Source organism: Panicum virgatum, chromosome 3K, assembly GCF_016808335.1.
Source record: "Panicum virgatum strain AP13 chromosome 3K, P.virgatum_v5, whole genome shotgun sequence".
Lineage (NCBI taxonomy): Eukaryota > Viridiplantae > Streptophyta > Magnoliopsida > Poales > Poaceae > Panicum > Panicum virgatum.
The window spans coordinates 53362115-53383930 of record NC_053138.1 but is presented as its reverse complement, the minus strand read 5'-3'; the positions used below and the strand labels follow the sequence as shown (position 1 = coordinate 53383930).

The window sequence follows — 21816 nt, the reverse complement described above, 5'->3', positions numbered from 1 at the left end:
TCTCTGTTTCTTTTGATAAGTCGGAGACCGTGCTGGCCCCGTTCGGGGGCCGCTAGTTGGCGATCGCGCGCCGCGGCAAGGAAGCGGCGAACGACCGCTGTGGCTAGCAAGCAGCGCATGTGCAGCGCCAGTAAGTAGCAGCGAATAGCATTTGACCGTTGGTTCCGTGCTTACTCTGTCTTCTACCTTTTTCTTTTTCGGATTTGACCGTTGGTTCCGTGCTTACTTTGTCTTCTACCTTTTTCTTTTTCGGGACAGCGGGTGTGTGGGTGAGTAAAATGGGCGGGGGGTTTCACATACATATGAATATAGAACATTGAGAAAATAGAAACAAAAAGGTCCCAAATATTTAATTAAAATGTGGAACAATTCTCTGGAATCTCATGCTCAGGCATACAGGGGGTGAATTTTTTTTAAAATAAAGGAAAAAACTGATTGGCTGTTGTTCTCGAACGTGGAATAAACAATGCGTCCATAATATTTATCCAATAAGGTCATATTTTTTTGTAATCATAAATCTGCACACCACCATCTTCACTTATAGAACTCGATGGTCACGCTCTGAAAAAATTTTGGAAATGAAAATGTGACTCTTGTGCTCAACTATTATATATAATAAGTTTGCAAACTGAACAGAAAAAAGATATTCATAGATGAACTTACATGCATGTTTAATATATTTTTGATCTCGAGAAGAGTTTCGTACTTTTCGTTGCATGGGTGTGTCAGCAAGTAGTAGGATATGCATTCACGCAGTGGTTTTGCATCTTCCTGTGCGAGAGAAAAAACACAAAATTATATTTAAGATATTTTCTACATTAGAAAAGAGAACATATGAACTCTAGTTTATAGTTCTCAAAAACTTAGAACTCTGAAGCTATAAACTTTATATTACAGTAAGGGGAGTTTCGTATTAGTTTGAAAAACTTTTGAACCTAAGGCTATGAAATTTTATTATGACATTAATAAATTTTTTTAGCTTCCCACAAAACTTTGAAATACGAACCTATGAACTTTTGCAGCTCCAAAAAAAACTTTGGAAAACAAAACCATGAACTTTGTAGTACCACAGAAACTTTGTAGTCTCAAAAATGCTGAGTGCTGTGGACCGGGGGTATGCATACTTAAAAGTCATCTTAAAATTGAAGATAACTTTTTCAGCAGTGCTTCGGACTAAATCTAGTTTCTCAAACTGTAAATGGTTATTGTAAAAACACATGTTCAGAGCATCTTGACTTTATACACAATGAGCAGAAAAGGCATTGACAAGACAAACCAGTAAACCTTCAACTAAAATATTTTCAATGACATACTTTATACAGTAAATTAAAAAACTTTATACTATTGGATTGAAAAATTTATACTAAAATATTTTCAACTTTATGCAAGCATATTATAGACTTTGTACACCTGGATTGAAAACTTTGCAAATACAAAAACTTTGAAAGCACATGTTAGGGGCTTTTTAGTAAAGGGGCATTTGTGTTTTTACCCCTACTTTGAAGTGTAATTGTGATTTTATCCTTATTTTTTTTAACTTTGTGATTTTGCCCTTTACTATTCACAAATCAATGCGATTTTACCCCTAGTCAACGGTCAAAATAGGGGCAAATACGCAAAGATTAAGGGCAAAATCGCAACAACTTGTGAAAAATGAAGGGCAAAATCACAAAGTTCAAAAAATGAGGGCAAAATCACAATTGCACTTCAAAGCAGGGGTAAGAACACCAAAAAACCTTTAGTAAAAATTTATCTGAGGGCAAATCTGAAACTTCATATATAAATAAATGTGCACAATCCAAAACTTTTAAGTAAATGCCTATAAATCTTTGAGACTGGATATGAAAAACTTTCAAATTATTAAAGTCCAGCTTTCAACATCATTTGAAAAAACTTTGCGATCACAACTGACCAACTTGAATCCAGAGCATTGAATCAAAAAATTGTATTATAATCAAAATTTGGATTATCGAAACATTGAATCTAGAAAAATGGTAGAAAGCCATAAATTTGAATCCAGAAAACTTAACAACTTGAAGATGGAAACAAACCTTTTAAATAGACACATAAAAACTTTCTAAAAAAACTTAGCAAAATTTGGAGACGTATCAGAAAACTTTATATAGAGCAACTTTGAAGATATACATTTATAAACTTTGTACACCACTAACTTTAAAACCACAATCATAAAACTTTGTACATGGTTTAGTAAAACTTTGTAATGGTATACTTAAAACTTTTAAATACATATAATTTTTTACTAGAAAGTTATCTATTGGAGAATGATGAGATTATTACATATATAATTCCTTGGGAGTTTGTTGTGGCATGAAAAAAATCTGGGTACTTAATTACATGGCAAAAAATAGCTACCTGACTAATGCTTGCATGAAGTGGCTAGTAGGGCATAAAACTTCCAAAATGAAGTTGTATAAAACTGATGGCTGAAGTACCGGGAAGAAGGCATTCAAAGAAAAGAAAAAGACCCCTACATAGTAAAAAGTGGGTGCCTGACCAATGCTTGCAACAAGTGACCAGTAACACATAAGTCGTATAGGCTCACTAGGGGTTACCGGTTTCCTAGAATAGCTCACTAGGGCTTAAAAGTTTTTCTAATGAAAGTTAAGCATAAGTGCCTTGCCAAAAAAGAATATTCGAAAACAGACAGGATTAAAGTCGTGACGCTGAAAAAAAATTGGTTGTACATTTTGCTAGTGATAGGGAGGGCCCTTGCCTATGCTGTAGAACTTAAACTCCTAACAATTGACTGAACATAACAGATGAGATATCTTTTACTATTTTTGTGTCATTCTGAATGAGAAAGATCTCTCATCTATACGACACTAGGAGATAGAGAGCACACACCAGTCTCACACACAACACAGGCCAGGCAGTGGCCTAATTCATCAGAGTTGGTGGAGAGCAAATAAGATGAAAGGGATAGGAAAACCCTCCCTCTAAGGTAGTTAGAAAACCCCTCTCAGTGTCATGTCCCTCTCCAACAAAACTATTTGCATTTGCATGCCAATCAGTACTTACATACATGTAGTGCAGGGGGGCAAAAAATCCTCTGCAGTAAACTGCAGAGGCACTGTGCCACTGCCATGTGGACCCAAATTGCATTCAGGGTCTTCAATTAATGGCAAATACCCAACTACCAACTGGTACAGCTAGCAACAGAATGAATACTTGAAACACCCATAACCATTGGATAGCTCAAACAGCTTATTCAGCAAAGCGTATAGAAAAATGATATGTTTAGATGGCCACATGATATACATCATATATAAATATTGAAATGAATTCCCTTTGTTCTCTATAAACTAGTGATGCATCATTAATATATTGTGTATGTTCCAAATTCATGATATGGCAGCTAGAAAACAGTAGAACATTTTAACTGCTGATCACACCAGAATCTAAGCTTAGGCGCATCAGTTGGAAAACAATTGTATTTGAATTGATTCCTTAACTACCTGAACTAGTGTAAGAATGCTATCTGCAAGAATAAGATAGATATGGCATTAAAATCTTTGCAGTAACCATATTGCGTGGAACACAGGTAATAGCAAGTAGGGCCCCACAAAGAAGTACAGAAACTTGATATGAATAAAAAATGATCCCCAGGGCCTCCTAAAAAGAGCATATCCATTGTAGAAAACGCAGAAATCTCAAATGCAGAAAATGATGCTCAGCCTTGTCTCAATCTTTTCTCATTGTCTCGGCCCAAGACTCGGTATCTGATTAATAAAACTTTGTAGTTCCAAAAACTTTCAAACCTGGCACTATAAACTCTGTACTACCACATCAGCAAACTTTTAGTTCCAAAAACCTTTTCAGATATAAGACTATGAACTTTCTAACATATTTAACTAGAACATTTGAACACTTTATCCTCCGTAGGTCCAAAACTTTATAGGCAGTTACTTTTAAGTAAATAAGAACATCAAACCTACCAAGAAAATAAAACCTTCCATGGAGAAAACACTATCTGATTGAGAGATTAGCAATACATTTAATAGCTCAACTTATGACAACCGCTCACAAAACCTGATAATACCATAATTTAATCAAGCTCATCCCAGTCAGTGAGTTTAGGCAAAATCTTAGGCAGATGCAAAAAAAGGGCTCGTAGATAAAAAAAAATAGTGGGCTCAGGGTCCTTGACTCCTTAACATTCTTGTTCAGTTTAAGTTGAGCGATGGTGTTATGTAGGTGCGGGGCAACTGAACCACACAAACACCCTCCTCTATTTTATTTTCTGTTTTTAGTACATTTATCTGGACACAGATAGCAAGTCATATTACTAGTTTGTATTGCTATTCAAAAAGAGTCAGGAGAAATAGGCGGTCCCCATTAAAACTATTTCTGCTAACATGAAATTTCGAAATGTTCTGCTTCCCCTACTGCTCATTCCTTGCACATGTCACATGTGCAGACTATAAGTCTTCTCTGTATTTTTTCCTCTCTCAACCATGTAGTCGAATCAAAATAAAGTAGATGTACAAAAACTGACCAAACCTCGAAGGGCAAGCTCTGCGTGTAGCATGAAAAATTTCACACCTAAAATCCTACGAAACTACCTGACATGAGTTCCAATCAAAAAAGTAAGAACCCCGCGAGGAAGGGGGGACAAACCTGCGAATGGAGTGCAGGTCCCTGCGCACGGAGTCGTCCCTCCCTTCGCAGCGTGCTCCCTCGACGAAAGATGAATCACCCCCAGGCCACCGGAGAAAATCACGCACGGGAGTGCGCCACCCTCGCTCCCGGCGCGCCTCACCTTGGTGAGGACGAATCGCCGGGCGACGAGATCGACGCGTGAACCCGCCCTCACTCCCGGTGCGTCTCCCCCATTCGGCGAGAACGACCACAAATCGCCGGCGAAGAGAACAACGAGCCCCCCTCGCTCCCGCGCGCCTCCCTCTCGGCAATAACGAATCGCCGGCGCGACCTCTCTCTCGTCGTGACTTCGGCTCGATGAGGACGAATCAGTGGCTGACGAGGACGAATCGGTGGCCGACGAGGACGAATCGGAGGCCGACGAGGACGAATCGGCGGCCGACGAGGACGAATCGGCGGCCAACGAGGATGACGCTGCGTGCGCCGAGATTGAAGTCGGTAGTTGGCGCTTGACGAGGGCGAACGCGGCGAGCCGCTCTCCCAGGACGAACAGGCGAGGGTCCCCTCCTCTCTCAGCGCAGCTCCAATCCCGCACGGCGAGGAAGGAAATCGCCGTCCGGTGAGAACCTCGACGCGGCAGCGAGATTGAGTGCGGCGCATCTGATTTTGGGGGGCGGTGAAAAATATCGGGACACTGAAGGGGCGGCGGGGGATGGGGTGGATTGGAATCGGAATTGGTAACGGGCGGCAGGCAGGAGGAGTAAAAACGTCACGGAATTCAAAAAATAGAAGTGGGAATGTACAGCAACGCGACACGGATACCGAAAAAGGAAAGTGGAGAAGAGGGTGTGGACTGATATGGGGCGTTCGCTGCGATGGGTGCCGGTGAACGAGCGCCAAATAAGAAATTCGCCCCGTTCGTTTTTTCTTCTCTGATCGTTTTTATGAGAAAAATCCTTATTTGGGCTCATTAAAAATGAGGCTTCCCTTCTTGGTCCTTTTGGAATGTAATAAGTTCCCTATTTTGCCCCTGGACTATATTTACACATAACAATCAAATGAACTACGAACAATGAAATCGTTACGTGAGGTGAGCATTGTTACATATCTAATTTTTGGATAAAAACTATACGTAAAAATAACTCATAATTGTTATTGCTTGGAAGCTAGTAATATTCATAATTGAAGCTCCGGGTCATGCTAAATCACATTTACTATAGATCACGGTGCATCATGAAGTAAATTAAAATTCGGTGTTGCTAGCGTCCGGATGTTCAATATTCATCAAACGCTCCGTTGCAACATCAGGAATACAACCTTGCAACACAAAAAATTAATGTTTGCAATATAAAAAAATATGTATTGGAACGCATCACAACATCTGGATGCAAAGAGCAAAATTACGCCATAATATCATAGCTTTGTTTCATCATGTAACATCCATTCAAATTCATATAACATCTAAACAAAGTTACTGCAACATCAAATTCATGTAGGTGCAATATGAAAAAAGCTATCTCCACGAAATCAACCCACAGCAAAAACACCCCTAAGACAACATGAATCTTGACCTCAACATCTCAAATCAACCATTAAAATATTTAAAAGATTCCATTCCAACACCATCGGGGCCTCACTGCCCTCCGATCTCCTACCGCCGACTGGAGCTCGCCGTCGCCCCGGAGCTCGTGGCTGCCCACGTGGGGCTCGATACCAGCCTCATTTGCCGCCACCCACGTGGGGCTCACCGCCGGCCCGGAGCTCGCGGCTAAGCCCCGCACGTCGCCGCCCGCATGGGGCTCGCTGCCGGCCTCGTGCGCTGCCGCTCCCGGAGCTCCCGCGGCCGGCCTCGGGCACCGCCGCCCCTAGAGCTTCCGCCACCGCCCTCGCACGCCGCCGCCCACGCGAGGCTCGCCGCCGGCCTCATCGGAGAAGAATAGGACTATGGGACGGGAATGGAATGGATGGGGAGGCGCCTTGCCCCGCGTCCTTGCTCGGTATTTTTGAGGCGTGGGACGCCTGTAGTAGAGCATTTCCGATTAAAATTTAAGAGCACAACAAAGAATCCATTAGTACAATTTAAGTATTTTTAGCTGAATTAGTACAGTGGCGCCACACGTGCGCCAAAGAAATACTCTGCATCTAGAAGATCAAAGGAGTGGGTCCCTCTAAATTAAAGCTAACTAGCACTGCAATATATTCTGCAAAAAAAAAGCTTATACACACAGCAGTGTTTTGCATATCTAGTGACAGCTCCATTAAAGTTTTTTTGGGACCTTAACACTTGAGTCGTCCCAAACAATGCTCCGTAACTTGACTAATACTAGTTTCTTTTTTAAAAAAAACTTGACTAACACTAGACACACAAGCTTGTGTCAACATAATTCAATTAATATAAGCATAACTGTAAGGAACGTGGCACCATTTATGCCATTTCAAGTGATTTTGGTGATCGAATGACTACACAATACTTGGACTAATATGTTAAGATGACCATTCTCAGACTTTTAGGTTCAAGTGATGACAAAGAGAAAGAAAAGATAGGCGTAGCAAGGCCCGAAGGGCCGCCCCTACGGAGGTTCAGGGTAGCGCCCTGAAAGCTCTTCAGCCTGAAGCACCGGAAGAACCGACGCCAAGGGCATCGGTGCATCCGATGGTAGTCGGAAGAACCGACGCTATGGAATTCTGGTGCAGAAGGGAATCGAAGCCAAGTCAGCCTATAGGCACCGGTTGAACCGACGGGTCAAAAAAGGGCATCGGTGCATTGGGCGTCCTATGTTCCAGAGACGATGTCAAGAGCCCAGGAGAAGATTCTTCAGCACCGGTTCAACCGACGGTGCATCGGAGTATTGCGTCGGTGCAATGACGTCAGCGCCCAGGAGAAGATTCTTAAGCACCGGATGAACCGGTGATGCATCAGTACAAAGCATCGGTTCAATCGGTGATCACTGCGTCAGCTGTCAGGAGTTCAACGACTACTTCGGGTTATGAGTGACCGGAAGAACCGACGCTACCTCAGCCAGAGGCATCGGTTCTTCCGGTGATACGCAGATTTTCAGCTGACCGTTGGTGCAACGGCTACAAGACTTGGTGGCCTATATATACGCCTCACCCCGGCCATTTGAATATTGCTGGAGTTGCTGGACATCCCTCACACACCCAAGAACATCTCCAAGCCATACAAAAGCATCAAGATCATATCCTTAGCCCTTAGCACACTTTGAGAGTGTTGTGTAAAGGATAGCTCTTAGTGAGTGTGATTGCAAGGCTTTGAGCCTTTGTGCTGTGGTTCTCTAGTGAACCAAAACAAGAGTTTGGTGCGCCGGCACCTTGGAGCGTGAAGCTCGCCGGCAACGTCATCGACCCTCCGACTTGGTGTGGAGCGGCGACGACATCTTTGTGCGGGGGACGTGGAGACCCCCATCCTTTGTGGAGAAGCTCTTTAGTGGAACCCGGGGCCAAGGTGACCGTGATTGTGTTCACGGAAGAGACTTGGTGGCCGAGTAGCAATACTCTTAATGAGTGCTATAACAATGTGGATGTAGGTGTGTCTTTGTGGCTAACCAAACCACGGGATAAACACCCGCGTCAAGAGTTTGCTATCTCCTATCCCGCTCTTTAAGTTTCCGCATTATATACTAGCATTTTGTATGCCTTTACTTTCATAGAGTAGTTTCTTGAATAGGAAAGGCTATAGGTTGCTAAACTCTTTTGGGATAGAGGTTTCACACTAGATCAACCATAGTTGCACATCTAGATAGCTTGTTTTAGTTTAAATTTTGTGCAAATTAGTTGGAGACATAGGTCTAAGTTTTTAGAGTGCCTAATTCACCCCCTCCTCCTCTTAGACTAGAGCACCCGATCCTTACAATAACGGGAGACCTTCTTGTCGCCCAAAGCTCTCTACACGCTAATAAATTGCCATGCCGGCGTCCACAACCTCTTCAGATCCGGTAAACCAGGTTCATCCATGGAGAACATGATCCACTCAACCCCGTCCCACACGTCCCTTCCGGACTGCTTCGTCTTCCCTGCCGACCAGGTCCTGCCGGCGTCCTCTGCTGTCGTCTCGCTACCCGTCATCGACATGTCCCGCAGCCGCGATGAGGTCCGCCGTGCCATCCTCAACGCCGGCAAGGAGCTTGGGTTCTTCCAGGCTAGTCAACACAAACTAAACTCTCCCCATCCCAAAAATAAGTCACTCTAATATTCAAAATTTGTCCAAAAAATAAATTATTTTACTCTATTTAGAAAATACATATGCATGCAAAAATCAATTAGTGCTAAATATAGGTAATAATTATGGACAAATATGTTCATTTTATGTTCTTCTTAATTTATTCTAGGATGAACGGGGGAGTATATAGTACTCCCTCCATTCCAAATTATAATTCGTTTGATTTTTTATCCCAACTTTAACTACTTGTCTTATTCAAAAAATTTATACAAATTTAATCAAATTAAAGTCATTATTGAAGAACTTTTGTTAATAAAAAACCCAAAAAAAAGAAATGACATTTTACATAAATTTCTGAATAAGACGAATGATCAAACTAAATGTTAAAAAATCAAAATGAATTATGACTCCGAACGAAAGGAGCTGCATATATTCCTCGTGGTTAATAAGTTGATATGACTCCAATTTTGCATCAGTACGAAAGCTAATAATAAACAGGTGCATGGCCGAGATGCAGGTGATCAACCACGGCATCTCCGAGCAAGCCATGCAGGACATGGCGGCGGTGGGCGAGGAGTTCTTCCGGCTGCCGGCAGCGGATAAAGTGGAGCTCTGCTCAGAGGATGTAACCAAGGGGACTCAGCTTTTCTCCGGCACCACCTATGAGACAGGCGGCGAGAGGTACTGGCGGGACTGCCTCCGCTTTGCCTACGACTTCCCCGTCGGTAATTGCACCAAGGACTGGCCTGACAAGCCCCACAGGCTCCTGTAAGTAATCGAAGATCAACGGTGTAGATTTTTCAAGTTCCATAACTATGACATAGGCTCGAAATGCTGTCACTGACCATAACGAGAGAGTTAGTACAGACTAGCAAGGTGTCCGGCGTAAATAGCGTGGACAGCTAGTTTTTATTATTATTCTCACATCTTCAATCCTTAAATATTATGCATACATACATACATACATCCAGTGGCGGAGCTGGGAATCAACCCAAGGAGGGGCCGGTTTCTACAACACTTACACATATGTCGGCTGTTAAGTGGCGGACGGGTGGATGCCAACAACGTGCACACGTTATACGTAGGAAGTGGCAGTCATTCAGTCAACATGTGTAGAACCGCATTGACAAAAATGAAGAGAGAGATATAGAAGACTGCATCTGTGAGTTCGAATGTTGATGCAGAAAAGCAAGGAATGCAGTAGTAGAAATGTTTTTTAAATAAAGGAAAACATTCCAGCCTCTCGCAGTAGTAGAAACGTAAATTGAGTAGATTGTTGCTGCTTGTTGTGCTCATGCAATGAGACTTACGTAGTTATGTGTGGGCTTGCAGAAGTAAAACAGGCATGGCCTGACTAGCTAACTATTACAACTCTGTATTCTTGCAACTCAAATCTCGTAATCCTATACATATGCCTAGAAATTTGTATGGACCAAGGGGAGGGGGCATGGCCCATGTTGGCCAACACATGGCTCTGCCAGTGCATACATCTATGTTATGCTCTCATGTTTCCCTTTTCAAAAAAAAAATGCTCTCCTTTATGCCTACCATCCTCTGTAGCCGTCAACACTATCTCGAAATAAGACTCGTGTTAACTTTTTTCTTTATTTTATACTAATAGTTGTTCCCTGTAAGTTAATGCTATGCTTCTCCATCATTATTCCAATGATTTTTTTCAGTTGTTACACACTCTTTAAATTACACACTAATGATCTATTTGGCTGAATCTCATCTCCTTCTAAAATTGCATCAGTTTTGACTTCAATGGTGAAATCATATTTCTTATGGCACCAAAAATATTTTTTTAAAATATTTGTCAAAGCAACTTCTTAGTGGTAATATGGTAATTCTTAGAGCACTTCAGAACTTAAGGAAGAAGGAGAAACTGATGAAGCCATTTTTTTCTCCTCTCTCTATTGCTGTTTCCGGAATTTTATTTGGGCTTTTGGGTGAGGCTGTTGGAACTTAACAAAAAAAAAAACTGTTGGAGAAACCCCTAAGAAACAAACCCTAATACTTTTTGTATTTGGTGGAACTTTATCATCAAGAAGTATTTTACTTCCTATTTTTTTCTTAATCATTATACAAATCAACTATTATTTTCCCTATTTATATTTTTTTAATTTATCTATTTATTAATTGTATTCGATATGAACTCTTTAGTCAACTGCTAGTCTTGTTATACATTTAATTTTAAATTTTGCAATTTACTAATTGTAACTCTTTTTTGGCAATATGGTAATTTTTTTATTATGAATATGTATTTAGCTATTTACTAATTATATTTGGTATGGATTCTTTGGTTAACCACTAATTTTCTTAATTTCTAATTTCGAATTTAGTTACTTAATAATCACATTGGTCATGGGCTCTTTGGTCCTGTTCTATTTTTTTAGTTTTTAACTCTCAATTTATATATTTATTATTCGTACTCGATATAGACTCTTAAGATTAGTTTAGACTCTTAGATCTTCATAATATCCAACGGTGCAAATTCTTCTCTCTTTTTTTAAATTGACATGAAAGTTTCTAATCCCCTTAGAGATTCTTTTAATATCCAAATTTATATATTTATCATTCGTACTCGATATGGACTCTTAAGATTAGTTTAGACCGCTAGATCCTCATAAAATCCAATGGTGCAAATCCCTCTATTTTTTAGATTAATGTGGGGTTTCTGGACCTTCTCAGCAAATGTGGTAGTTTCTTTTAACACTCCCTTATTAATATAATAGATAGATTATTACTTTATGTACTTCATTCTTTATCAAATTCAAAACTGAAAATTTGGTGCCTCTTGTTAGTTGTGTTTCCAAGGACTCTAAATAACTTAATCCGGCTTTCTTTATTTGACTTCTAGTTTAGGGAGGTTGTTGCCTAAGGCCGTTAGACCGGATGGTCGAAGCGCGCCGGCGGCACCCCCGCAGCCAGAGTTCGAGCCCCAGTCGGTGCACTCTCGGCGGAGTTTTCGGGGATTTCCCGTGCGGGGTAAAAAAAAAAACCCTCGCCGTGCTCGGCCCGCAAGGGTCATGACCCAAGTGGGCATGGGCCGGGGTTCAGGGGGTTTTCTCGGTCGGGCACCGAAAGGCTTCCTCTTAATGAAGAACGGGTGTGGGCTGTTTCCCCCCTCCCGGCCGAGTTTTTTTTTTAGGGAGGTTGTTGAGAATTTCACCTTGCTGACTAGAGGCTTGGCAATGGAGCTGTTGAGGCTGCTGTGTGAGGGCATGGGGCTCCCACTTGACTACTTTGAGGGGCACCTCGGCGGTGGCTATGTGACTCTTGACATCAACCACTATCCAGCATGCCCAAACCCAAGTATCACACTCGGTTTGCCGCCACACTGTGACAGGGACCTCATGGCCGTACTCCTCCCGGGTCAGGTCCCTGGTCTTGAGGTTGCCTACAATGGCGATTGGATCAAGGTTCAGCCTGTGTCGCGTGCCTTTGTCGTGAACTTTGGCCAGCAACTTGAGGTTGTGACGAATGGGACGTTGAAGAGCGTAGAGCACCGTGTGATGACCAACTCGGCACTAGCACGGACTTCTGTGGCAATGTTCATCGCACCTACTGAAGACTGTTTCATTGGACCTGCGGCGGAGTTCGTTAGTGAGGAAAATCCACCATGCTATCACACCCTAAGGTTCCGTGACTTCAAGCGCATCTACAATGTTGTGAAGTTGGGATCATCACTCAATCTTAGGACCAACCTCAGGAAAGTTCAGAAGGAGACATGAAGCAAAAAAAAAAATTTGCCAGAAGACCTTCAAGATTGGTTGACCTTTACTCAGTTGTCATGTATCTGAGCAGACCATGGATATCAGTTACACTCAGCTGCTTGAGTATAACATATGTATACTTGTCATGCTGATATATATGGTACAATAAAAATGAAAAATAAGTGGTGATAGAAGGAGATATGCAGCTGCTGTGTGAGGGAATAGGACTCCCATTTGGGAACCGGTTCCTTTGCAGTTATTGCAGAGGGGGTCTTCCAATATCTCCTTCATTAGAGAGGAACTTGTCCCCTTATTAGAGTACTTATTATAGGGGGTTTTTAGTAGCGGTTATGTTACTCTGACATGAACCCTTATCCTATGCCCAAACCGAAGAAGAGGTCTTTCCCATTTTCATTAAAAATGCAAATTATTTATAATTCAAAGCATAGAGCGTATTCGAGGCGTGCCTCCTGCACAATACTTGGTTCGATCGATGAACTCCTACCTCTTACCAGAATTCTTCATCTCATTAACCATCTATTTTATTCAATAAGAGAAGCTTTATTAATCTTAGATAATTACATCAAGGTGATATACTAAGACCCCATCATAACCTTTGTATACCTACGATATGCATAACCTAAGAGACATGAAGAAGTAGAATAGTGGCATAACATCGTAAATCATGTCACAAGGTACAACACAACTTCCTCAGTTTTGTGCACGATTATTGCAACATCTAGAGTGCGGGAAAGACTCTAACAGGGAAACGGCGCACGTGCACACCATCATGGCCAAGGTCCAACCAGTACATGCGTGACCATAGGTTTTCCACTCTAGAGTGTTGGGGAACCATCCTTGGCTCAGACTTGAAGGATTTTACTGAAGCCTAATAAAGTTTGTTCTCTTTGATATTTTGCTGGGGGCAAGAGAAGTGCTGAAGAGTCAGATGGAAGGCAGCAACCAAAGTCCCGAAGCCGGAGGGGACCAAAGAAACTGGCTTCTTCTCTTTGGTGGCTTTGGCGGAGGACGACTCAAGACCTTTGGTGTTCTGTTTGGCCGGTTTTCCTCGAGCAGTGTCAATTTTGGTTGTCAATACATACATATTGATATCAATTGGATATGATGTTGACTTTTTTACAACCTTTCCTTGTAGTTGAATACGAGAATTGATATATTCCCTTCTCTTAGAATATATCCATATACTTCTAGACTTTTGGGGGCAGGTTAAGGATAGCGTTAAAGGTCTATATTGCTATTCATTCACCATGTCCCACTGCATGCACGATTAAAGATCCAAATCCAAATTTAGTTACATGCAACCAATTCAAATGCATTTGCATGTAACAAAATTAAACATGCATGGTATGTAGCATACTGATGTTACTAGACGGGAGGGTGACGACTGACATATATAAATATATAATTGGTGGAGACCCACGAATAATTCTAGGAAACTCTCAAATAATGTGCAGTTATGTGGATTTGTGGGTTTAGAAAACATTTGTTTTCTTGGTGGAGACCCACAATACGTTTAAATAATTGTTTTTTTTTGCTCATTTTGTTTTCTATTATGCAACAATTGTTTCTCTATGCTACTCTGATGTCTGAAATCCTAATAAAATCATATATAATTGAAATTGGCAAAAACAAATTCTCTAGAATAAAGTACACTAGCATCGTTAAGTCAGCACGTTCTTGACATTGGAATTCCCATGAGAAAAGTTTTTGCCAATCTAAAAAAGAGATAAAACAATTGTACAATTCTTGAGTGAATAGAAGTAATAATGTGATGATGGATTATTTTCCTCACAAGGATTGTGGACTGCCTCAAGATTTGTGTGTTCCTATTTGTACTATTATATCAGCATGCACTCAGCACTCCTTATCAGCTCATATATAGATAATGTTAGAAACAATACCGATAGCAACACCATCATATAAGAAGATGCACAACAGCTCAGGAACGAATGATGGTTTGGTATAGTAGGCTGTGTTATCAAATGAGCTGAACAGAAGTACAAAGAGTACAGCTTGTGCTACCTTGATCTCTAGCTTGCATGAATCGTGATGCTACAGTTCCAGTTTTAAGTCACCTATTTAGTTCCTCATTATATCAATATTGTAGTAGCTAAGCAATGGTCCTATATATATACTGCTAATAGTAGGTAATTTAATTATTTTAGAGTATCGTTTGGTTCAATACCAGGCCTTGTTAACAGCCTCAAATTCAATTCATACTTTTCCTACAGGACATGGATAGAATAACTACTACAAAAATTTGATTATTTTCTCTTTTTTTAGGTAAGAACAAATTTATAAAATATAGTGACATTATTGAAGTTTTTTACAGCTAACGTTTCAATATTGTTCTCATGTGATGCATGTAAATATATGAGTAAGTTTTAGAGAACTGCGCTTTGGTGTATGGCTGCAATTTCTAAAACAATTCACAAAAATAAAATAAACAACCTTAGCTTGTATTATAAAAAAATATGGATTTAGAAAACAATGAAGTTTGAAAGTGAACTGGTATCCAAGGGCAGTGATATATGAGGTCCAAATAGTGCAGCTATATATAGTCGATGTGTGGGCCGAAGATATCAGTCCACATCTTATCTAAATTAACAGGGGGGTTTGATAAAAGGCTTATAATTAATATGGAAAATTGTTGCTTGTGGTGAAATGAGTTTTAAAAGGTGTAGTTTTGCGATAGTTTTTTTATTAATCACATTGTGTAGTGTGCACTTAGCTTCTTGTCGAATTGAAGATGGAAAGAAGTCTAACTAATACAGATGTTCTAGGGTAACGTCTCCAATCCTGACCTTATATACCTTGCTAGAGTATAATAAGGCATTTTTAAAAATTATCACCTTCTTGGTTCATAGTTCATCACCATTTTAAATACTGCAACTTAAAACAGCACCAAACACTATTGAGCTGATCATCAAGTTCAGTGGTTGTGAAGTACCTCTCAGGATGACTATACATGCACCATGCATTATCCATATGCGTATACTAAAAACGGTTGGACTAGTTTTGAAAGGGATAGCCGGTTGGAGCAACTAAATGTATCGGAAACATAATTTGACATCAGCAAAAATAAGTATTGAAGTACAGTTGCTTGGAGTTTAATTTATACTCATCTGATTAGAAAATTGGTCATGCAATCTGTTTTGCTTGTCGACAGTGATGACGACTCCCCCACTTGCAGCGGATGATGCATGATGGCATACTTAAACTGTGGGTGGTCGAATTAATTAAATATATGCGTCTGTTTTGGGCCACACAATGGGCCAAAAGTACTCTGCACCTACATATTAAAGGGTATGCATAGTCTGACCAAAAGCCAACTAACATGGCATCTATCTTTAGATAGAACAAATTGCATACATGTGTTCTATAATCAATATATCAAGTGATAGCTTCACTTAAATTTGTTGAGACTTCAAAAGTGATGCTGTATATCCCCCAACACACACACACACACACGCTCAAGAATACAAATAGTACAAATATTGCTTTTACTTTTTCAAATATATTTGTGTTCCATATATTTTGATATTTATGCTATGACCGCTTTAATGATTGAACAAGAACACTAATAATAAAATTCTTTGAATGGGAAAACTTAATGATTCCATGACAGCCCGTTAATGATACAGAGCTCACCCTTGTCACCAAAATCCATCATTATTACTAAGCCACTGCCAGAAAACTGCTCATTCGGCCGCGGCAGTTAGTACCGGGCGCACTTTGGTTCGATACTCACGTGCCCCTTTAGTACTGGGCCAAAGCTACAGTACCCCTGGAGCCTTTTAGTACTAGCTGGAGCCACAAAAGTGCGCCACCGACAGCCGAGCGCAACGTACTAAATGGAGCCGGCTGTCGGTGGTGCACTTTAGTGCCGGTTGGTGGCTCCAGCCGGTACTAAATGGAGCCGAGCACATTTAGTACCGGCTGGTGGCTTCAGCCGGTACTAAATGGAGTCGAGCACATTTAGTACCGGCTGGTGGCTTCAACCGGTACTAAATGGCGACTTCTAGTGCCGGCTGGAGCCACCAGCCGGTACTAATTCACCCACTATAAATCAGCTCGCCTTCTTTCTCCCCGAGCCTGAGCCAACCATTGTACCGAGCTCGGGATTTCTTCCCATGGCAAGTTAAAGAGGAGGTGCTGCCCCATTTTCTCAAGTTTTATGGGGATTTCACTCATCCAAGTGCACCAAAAGTTTGCAACTTCATCCTCTCTTGTTTGATGGTATTCATTGTTTGTTTCATGCTCTATAGTTAGAGAAATTTGTGAGTTTTAGAAATTGTAAGAATGAGCAGGATTTCTTGGATTTATGCATGGATTTGAGATGTATAGAACCCATTAATTGAATTTGGAGAAGGTCTATTGGATAGTTTCAATGTGGATAATTTATAGTGATTTTTTTCAATTTTTTCTAGTGGCATGGTTAATTAGTTTGGTATTTGTTATGTATTTAGTTACATTATTTTGACACTCTAACGATGTATTTATTCGGGCTCATATGGAAACCATCGAGAAGTTTAAAAAATCTTTGTTTCAGATCATGGATATGTTGTTAACCTTGATCCTGTGGTGAAAACACTGCTATTCGGGGCTAGCATCGATATCCAAGATGTGGTGCGGTATATATGAGGATGCAATGAAGGAGTACGGGCTTGGTCCCAATAATGAAATCATCACCTTTGAGGGAGTTGAGAATGAAATTATCCGAACCAAGGCCGTACTCCTTCATCGGGTCCTATTGTACCGCACTGTGTCGTGGATATCAATGCTAGCCCCGAATGCCAGTGTCATCACCGCCGGGTCAAGGTTAACGACATGGACATGTTTCGAAACAAATATTTTTTTCTTCTCGATGGTTTTAGAGAAAATGAGCCTGAAACAAAGCCGCGAACATTGATTGCGCATCCCTTATGGCGTGGAACGACGTGTTCGCCTTAAACTGAAGAGTGTCAAAATAGTTATGGTTTAATATTTATATTTTCATTTTAATTTTAATAATTTGTTCAGTTTTTTACATTTATTTGATTAGTGTACTGACATTAGTTTTGTTTCTTAATGAGACATATAATTGACCTGTTATTGATATTTACTTCTTAGAAATGACTTTGCAACATGATGCCTTTGAGCATCGAGCTGCTGCTCGGGCGGCGGTACGCAATCAATTGGAGCGCACCGGTCATTCACTTGAGTTCCACCCTGCAGAGCGTGTTGGTCTTGTTAGCGGTCGTATTCGTCGTTTGATTAAGAAAGTTTTTCATATATTCTCTATTGGCAAAGAAAGCTGTAAATTTCATCATGAATTTAATGTCAGAGTTGTATGGTACTAATGATGATCGTGAATTGATGGGTCGATATAATGCAAGACGTGAAGCGTCGGGGCTGGCGGAATATGATCGTTCCGTGTCAAGATTTTGCGAGGCAGTTTGCGAGGCATTGGTCAAAAGATCTCACGATGAGTAGTTTGTATTAGGTAGCTAGCATGTAGTTTAATTTATATATTAATTTAGACTTCTATTTATCATGTTGTGTAATTTAAGCATGTTGTGTGATGGATATTTGGAACTTTTGTATTTCAATGTTAAATTCGTAGAAATGGCTTTGCAACACGATACCTGTTTCATTATGTAACTTTTTTAGTGTCCAATTTGCCAAATGATATGAATACAAGTAAAATAATGTTGTTACTTAATACAAAATTATAGATAGATGGACCGACAATGGATGTACAGCGACCGCTGCACCATGGCGTGGATTAATGGTTTAAAGTCTTTTCTCGATGCGGCGGAGGCCCACAAGTCATCGAAAGATTTCATGTGTTGTCCATGCCGCCTCTGCCAAAATAAAAAGAAATATTCTAAAAGAAGCACTCTACGCGCCCATATTTACTGAAAGGGTTTCATGGATAACTATACTCTTTAGACCAAGCACGGTGAACCTGGAGTTGTGATGCAAGACGGTGAAGGAGATGATGATGATAACATTGCCGGCCGGAAAACCGGTACAAACCGGGGGTTCCCGACCAGTACTAAAGCCCTCTTTTCTAGCAGTGAGCCTTCCCTATAAATATATAAGAGAGTAAATTGCACTCCAGGTCCCCAAACTTGTCCCGAAGTTTCGAATAGGTCCCTAAACTCTCAAATCGTGCATCTGGGTCCCTAAACTCTATTAAATGGTTCATCGGAGGTCCCAAACGCGCTACGTGAGCTTCCCACACTGACGTGGCATGCCACATGGCGCCACGCTAGACAATATTTACAAAAAGAACCTCTCTATTGATTATCTTCTACTATTTGATCCTTTCCCTCTCTCCCCTTCACTAATCTCTCTCTTTCCATCCCCAAGATCTCATGGTGGCTGAGTTGCCACTGCCGGCCTCTCTCTCTCTGTGGCCTGTGCGGCGGCTGGGGAGGCGCGATGGTGGTGGCCTGCATGAGATGCGGACAAGGCGGTGGCGGCGGCCTTGCGGTGGAGATCCGCGCGGCAGTTGTGGAGGCCACGGTGCGGAGACAGCCATGGCACGGCAGCGGTGGAGGCCATGGCATGGCGCCGAAGGCCACCGGCGTCCTCATCCTTCCTCCACCCTCATGCTCCAGCAGTCGGATCCAGTCGAGCTTGGCTCGGCGCCCCTCCTTCCTCCCTCTCCAACGCCCCTCCTCCATCCTCCATCCTCCCTCACGCTCTAGCGGCCGGATCCGGTCGAGCTCGGCTCGACGTCCCTCCTTCCTCCCTCTCCAGCGCCCCTCCACCATCCTCCCTCATGGCTATGGCAACGGCCGGACCCGCGCCGCCCTTGCACCCTCCGCCGCGCCTCCCTCCCGTGCAGACCGGCGACCATGGCAGATCCATGGCGGCGGCGGCCATGGTGGGTCCATGGAGCCGGCGCCGCACCGGGAAGAGGGAGCTGCGGCGGCCCTTGCAGGCGAGGGCGAGCGGCTCTCCTCCCTCGCGGCGGCTTCGCTTCACCGCACTGGGCCATGGCCGCGAGGGCCTACGTGGGCGGTGACAGTGAGGGCCTCCTCCTCCCTCGCGGCGGCGAGGGCCTGCGCGCGATGCGGCCACCGCTGGGGAGGCCCGGTGGCGAGCCAAGGGAGATGCGGGCGAGGCGCGGCGGGGCCGGTGGGCGATGCAGGCGAGGTGCGGCGGCGGCATGCGCAAGCTACATCAGGAGCAGAAAAAGGGGAGGGAGAGAGATTAGTGAAAGAGGGAGAGAGAAAGGATCAAATAGTAGAAGATAATAAATGTAAGGGTTCTTTTTGTAAATATTGTCTAGCGTGGCGCCATGTGGCATACCATGTCAGTGTGGGAAGCTCATGTGGCGCATTTGGGACCTCCGATGAACCATTTAACAGAGTTTAGGGACCCCTTCGGAACAAGTTTGGGGACCTAGAGTGCAATTTACTCTATATAGGAGTACAGTCAGCTAGATATATAAATATGAAAGCTTGTTCATCCACTTGAGTATACAAAATGGTCCGCACCACACACACACGTCGAAGCTCATCCCTTTGAAGACTCGGTCATTCACTTTTTGAATATTAGAGAAGGTAGCTAAAAGGCTACATTCAGAAATTAAAGCAAAAGGTACAGCATAGAACTGAGCCCGTACTCCGTAGTTAAAAAAGTAACGACACTTTTAGAAACCTTTTTCGTATTTCTAATTGCAATTGGTTTTCAAAGTGATAAAAGAAAAGAAAAGACTACGTCGTCATCGTCGTGCCAAACCCAACATATATACTACTACTGCACCCTTGCAGCTCTTCAGCTAGCCAACAAGGAACACTCACACACACACACACACACGCAGAGAGAGAGAGAGAGAGAGAGAGAGAGAGAGAGAGAGAGAGAGAGAGAGAGAGAGAGAGAGAGATGGGGCAGTGTTCGTCCTCCCAGCAACCGGAGGCAGAGAAGAAGGTTCGCCAGCAGCCTGCCGAGGGTGTTGACAGCCAGAAAAGGTTTCTTTGAAACGCATTTGATTTCTTAGCATATAGTTGCATTGGGTGAGGCAGACCATGGTGGTTGAGTCTTTCTTCTACCTTCAAATTACAGGCAGGAGCAGCAGCGGAAGGCTGCGGCGGCACACATGAATCAGCCGTACCACGCATCTACCCATGACGAGCTGGTGCTCATGGTGTCACTGGATTCAATCACCAAGATCATGTGAAATTGTCGAACTGCCAATGCGAGGGCGAGATCATCTATCCGGTATTATACATATTATTAATCTTGTGGAGTCAACATAGATTTCAAGATGTTTTGGACTTTTGTCATATAAGCCTAACAGAGTTTAGGAGTGGGGTGAAGTTTTCAAGAGTATCATTCGACTTTCTTGATAGTTGGGAGAGCTCAAATTCCTTGAAACATGTTCTTACGGCAGTTATCTTGATCCTTCTTTTATTTGGGTGAACTGCAGAAATAACTGGCTCGGTCTTGTTTAATTTTGAAAGGTGAATATTGAACTTGTCTTACAACGTCAACTTTGCCCATTTTCAGGCACCAATGGCGATTGCCACGGTGGACACATCACCTTGTCTGCTTCTTCTATATAAAAGGAGGGTGCTGAGGCCCTTGTTTGTCATCTCTCTCTATATAAAATTCACTAGTAAAACTAAAATTTCTAAATAGTCACTGCTAGCCGCTTTGCAGAAATTAGTATGTTCGAGTCACGTAAGCTCTAGTGTACGTCAAGGAAATGTTTTTCGGACCATGTATACATTGAAAAATAGTCATGAAGGCCCTTGTATCAGTCAGTTATTATCGTGGAATGTTCTGTTTTGGACCCTTTAATATTTTTCAGTTCTTCTTGTCGTTTACCATATGTTACATCCTTCAGTGGCCATGCATATGGAATGAAAAAAAGTAAACAGAAATGAAATATTACAAGATACAGAAGCAGTTGATTATATGAAAACATTAATCACAAGCACATAATAACCAGATGAACCAAGGAACTTGCAAACTTCGTTGGTTTAAGCTGAATCATTGAGCTTTTCTCGTGCATGGAACTCAATATGGTACCAGAACAAAAATAACATCCATTTAATTGGAATTAATTGTCCGGCTAGCGTATCATTTGTAAAATAAAAAATGAAACAATTGATGATCATTCCACTCTAACACATAAGCCTAATGGAGTCCAAGAAGAGTGAGTTGAAGTACTGGACAATTGAATTATGATTGGCTCTATAAAATTAAGCTTTTGGCTGAAATTAAAATCCTTTGATCTCAGAATATTTTGTTAAGGTGATACAATCATTTTAAGATAACTCC

General features: G+C 42.0%; 2 protein-coding genes and 1 long non-coding RNA gene across 3 annotated transcripts; 2 read left to right on the top strand and 1 right to left on the bottom strand.

Moving 5' to 3' along the window:
• Positions 1 to 325: 325 nt before the first annotated feature.
• LOC120699593 lies at positions 326 to 5296 on the bottom strand. Its single transcript, XR_005685508.1, has 3 exons — positions 4639 to 5296; positions 664 to 771; positions 326 to 561 (listed from the first exon to the last, which is right to left on the bottom strand). It is a non-coding gene; the product is annotated as an uncharacterized LOC120699593 (long non-coding RNA).
• Positions 5297 to 8590: 3294 nt separating this feature from the next.
• LOC120701041 (2'-deoxymugineic-acid 2'-dioxygenase-like) lies at positions 8591 to 12531 on the top strand. Its single transcript, XM_039985212.1, has 3 exons — positions 8591 to 8776; positions 9315 to 9565; positions 11949 to 12531. Exons 1-3 carry the CDS (start codon positions 8591 to 8593, stop codon positions 12529 to 12531), a joined length of 1020 nt encoding a protein of 339 aa, XP_039841146.1.
• A 7616-nt stretch (positions 12532 to 20147) lies between these two features.
• On the top strand, positions 20148 to 21335 carry LOC120701537. Its single transcript, XM_039985545.1, has 3 exons — positions 20148 to 20501; positions 20596 to 20751; positions 21040 to 21335. Exons 1-2 carry the CDS (start codon positions 20416 to 20418, stop codon positions 20708 to 20710), a joined length of 201 nt encoding a protein of 66 aa, XP_039841479.1. The 5' UTR covers positions 20148 to 20415; the 3' UTR covers positions 20711 to 20751; positions 21040 to 21335.
• Positions 21336 to 21816: the final 481 nt, after the last annotated feature.

Bases quoted from the DNA above. Each gene is read 5' to 3' on its own strand.
- LOC120701041 (XM_039985212.1), top strand. From the start codon at position 8,591: ATGGAGAACATGATCCACTCAACCCCGTCCCACACGTCCCTTCCGGAC. The intron at 8,777-9,314 runs GCTAGTCAACAC...GCCGAGATGCAG, and splicing joins AGGAGCTTGGGTTCTTCCAG to GTGATCAACCACGGCATCTC. The intron at 9,566-11,948 runs GTAAGTAATCGA...TTTTTTTTTTAG, and splicing joins GACAAGCCCCACAGGCTCCT to GGAGGTTGTTGAGAATTTCA.
- LOC120701537 (XM_039985545.1), top strand. From the start codon at position 20,416: ATGGGGCAGTGTTCGTCCTCCCAGCAACCGGAGGCAGAGAAGAAGGTT. The intron at 20,502-20,595 runs GTTTCTTTGAAA...TTCAAATTACAG, and splicing joins GGTGTTGACAGCCAGAAAAG to GCAGGAGCAGCAGCGGAAGG.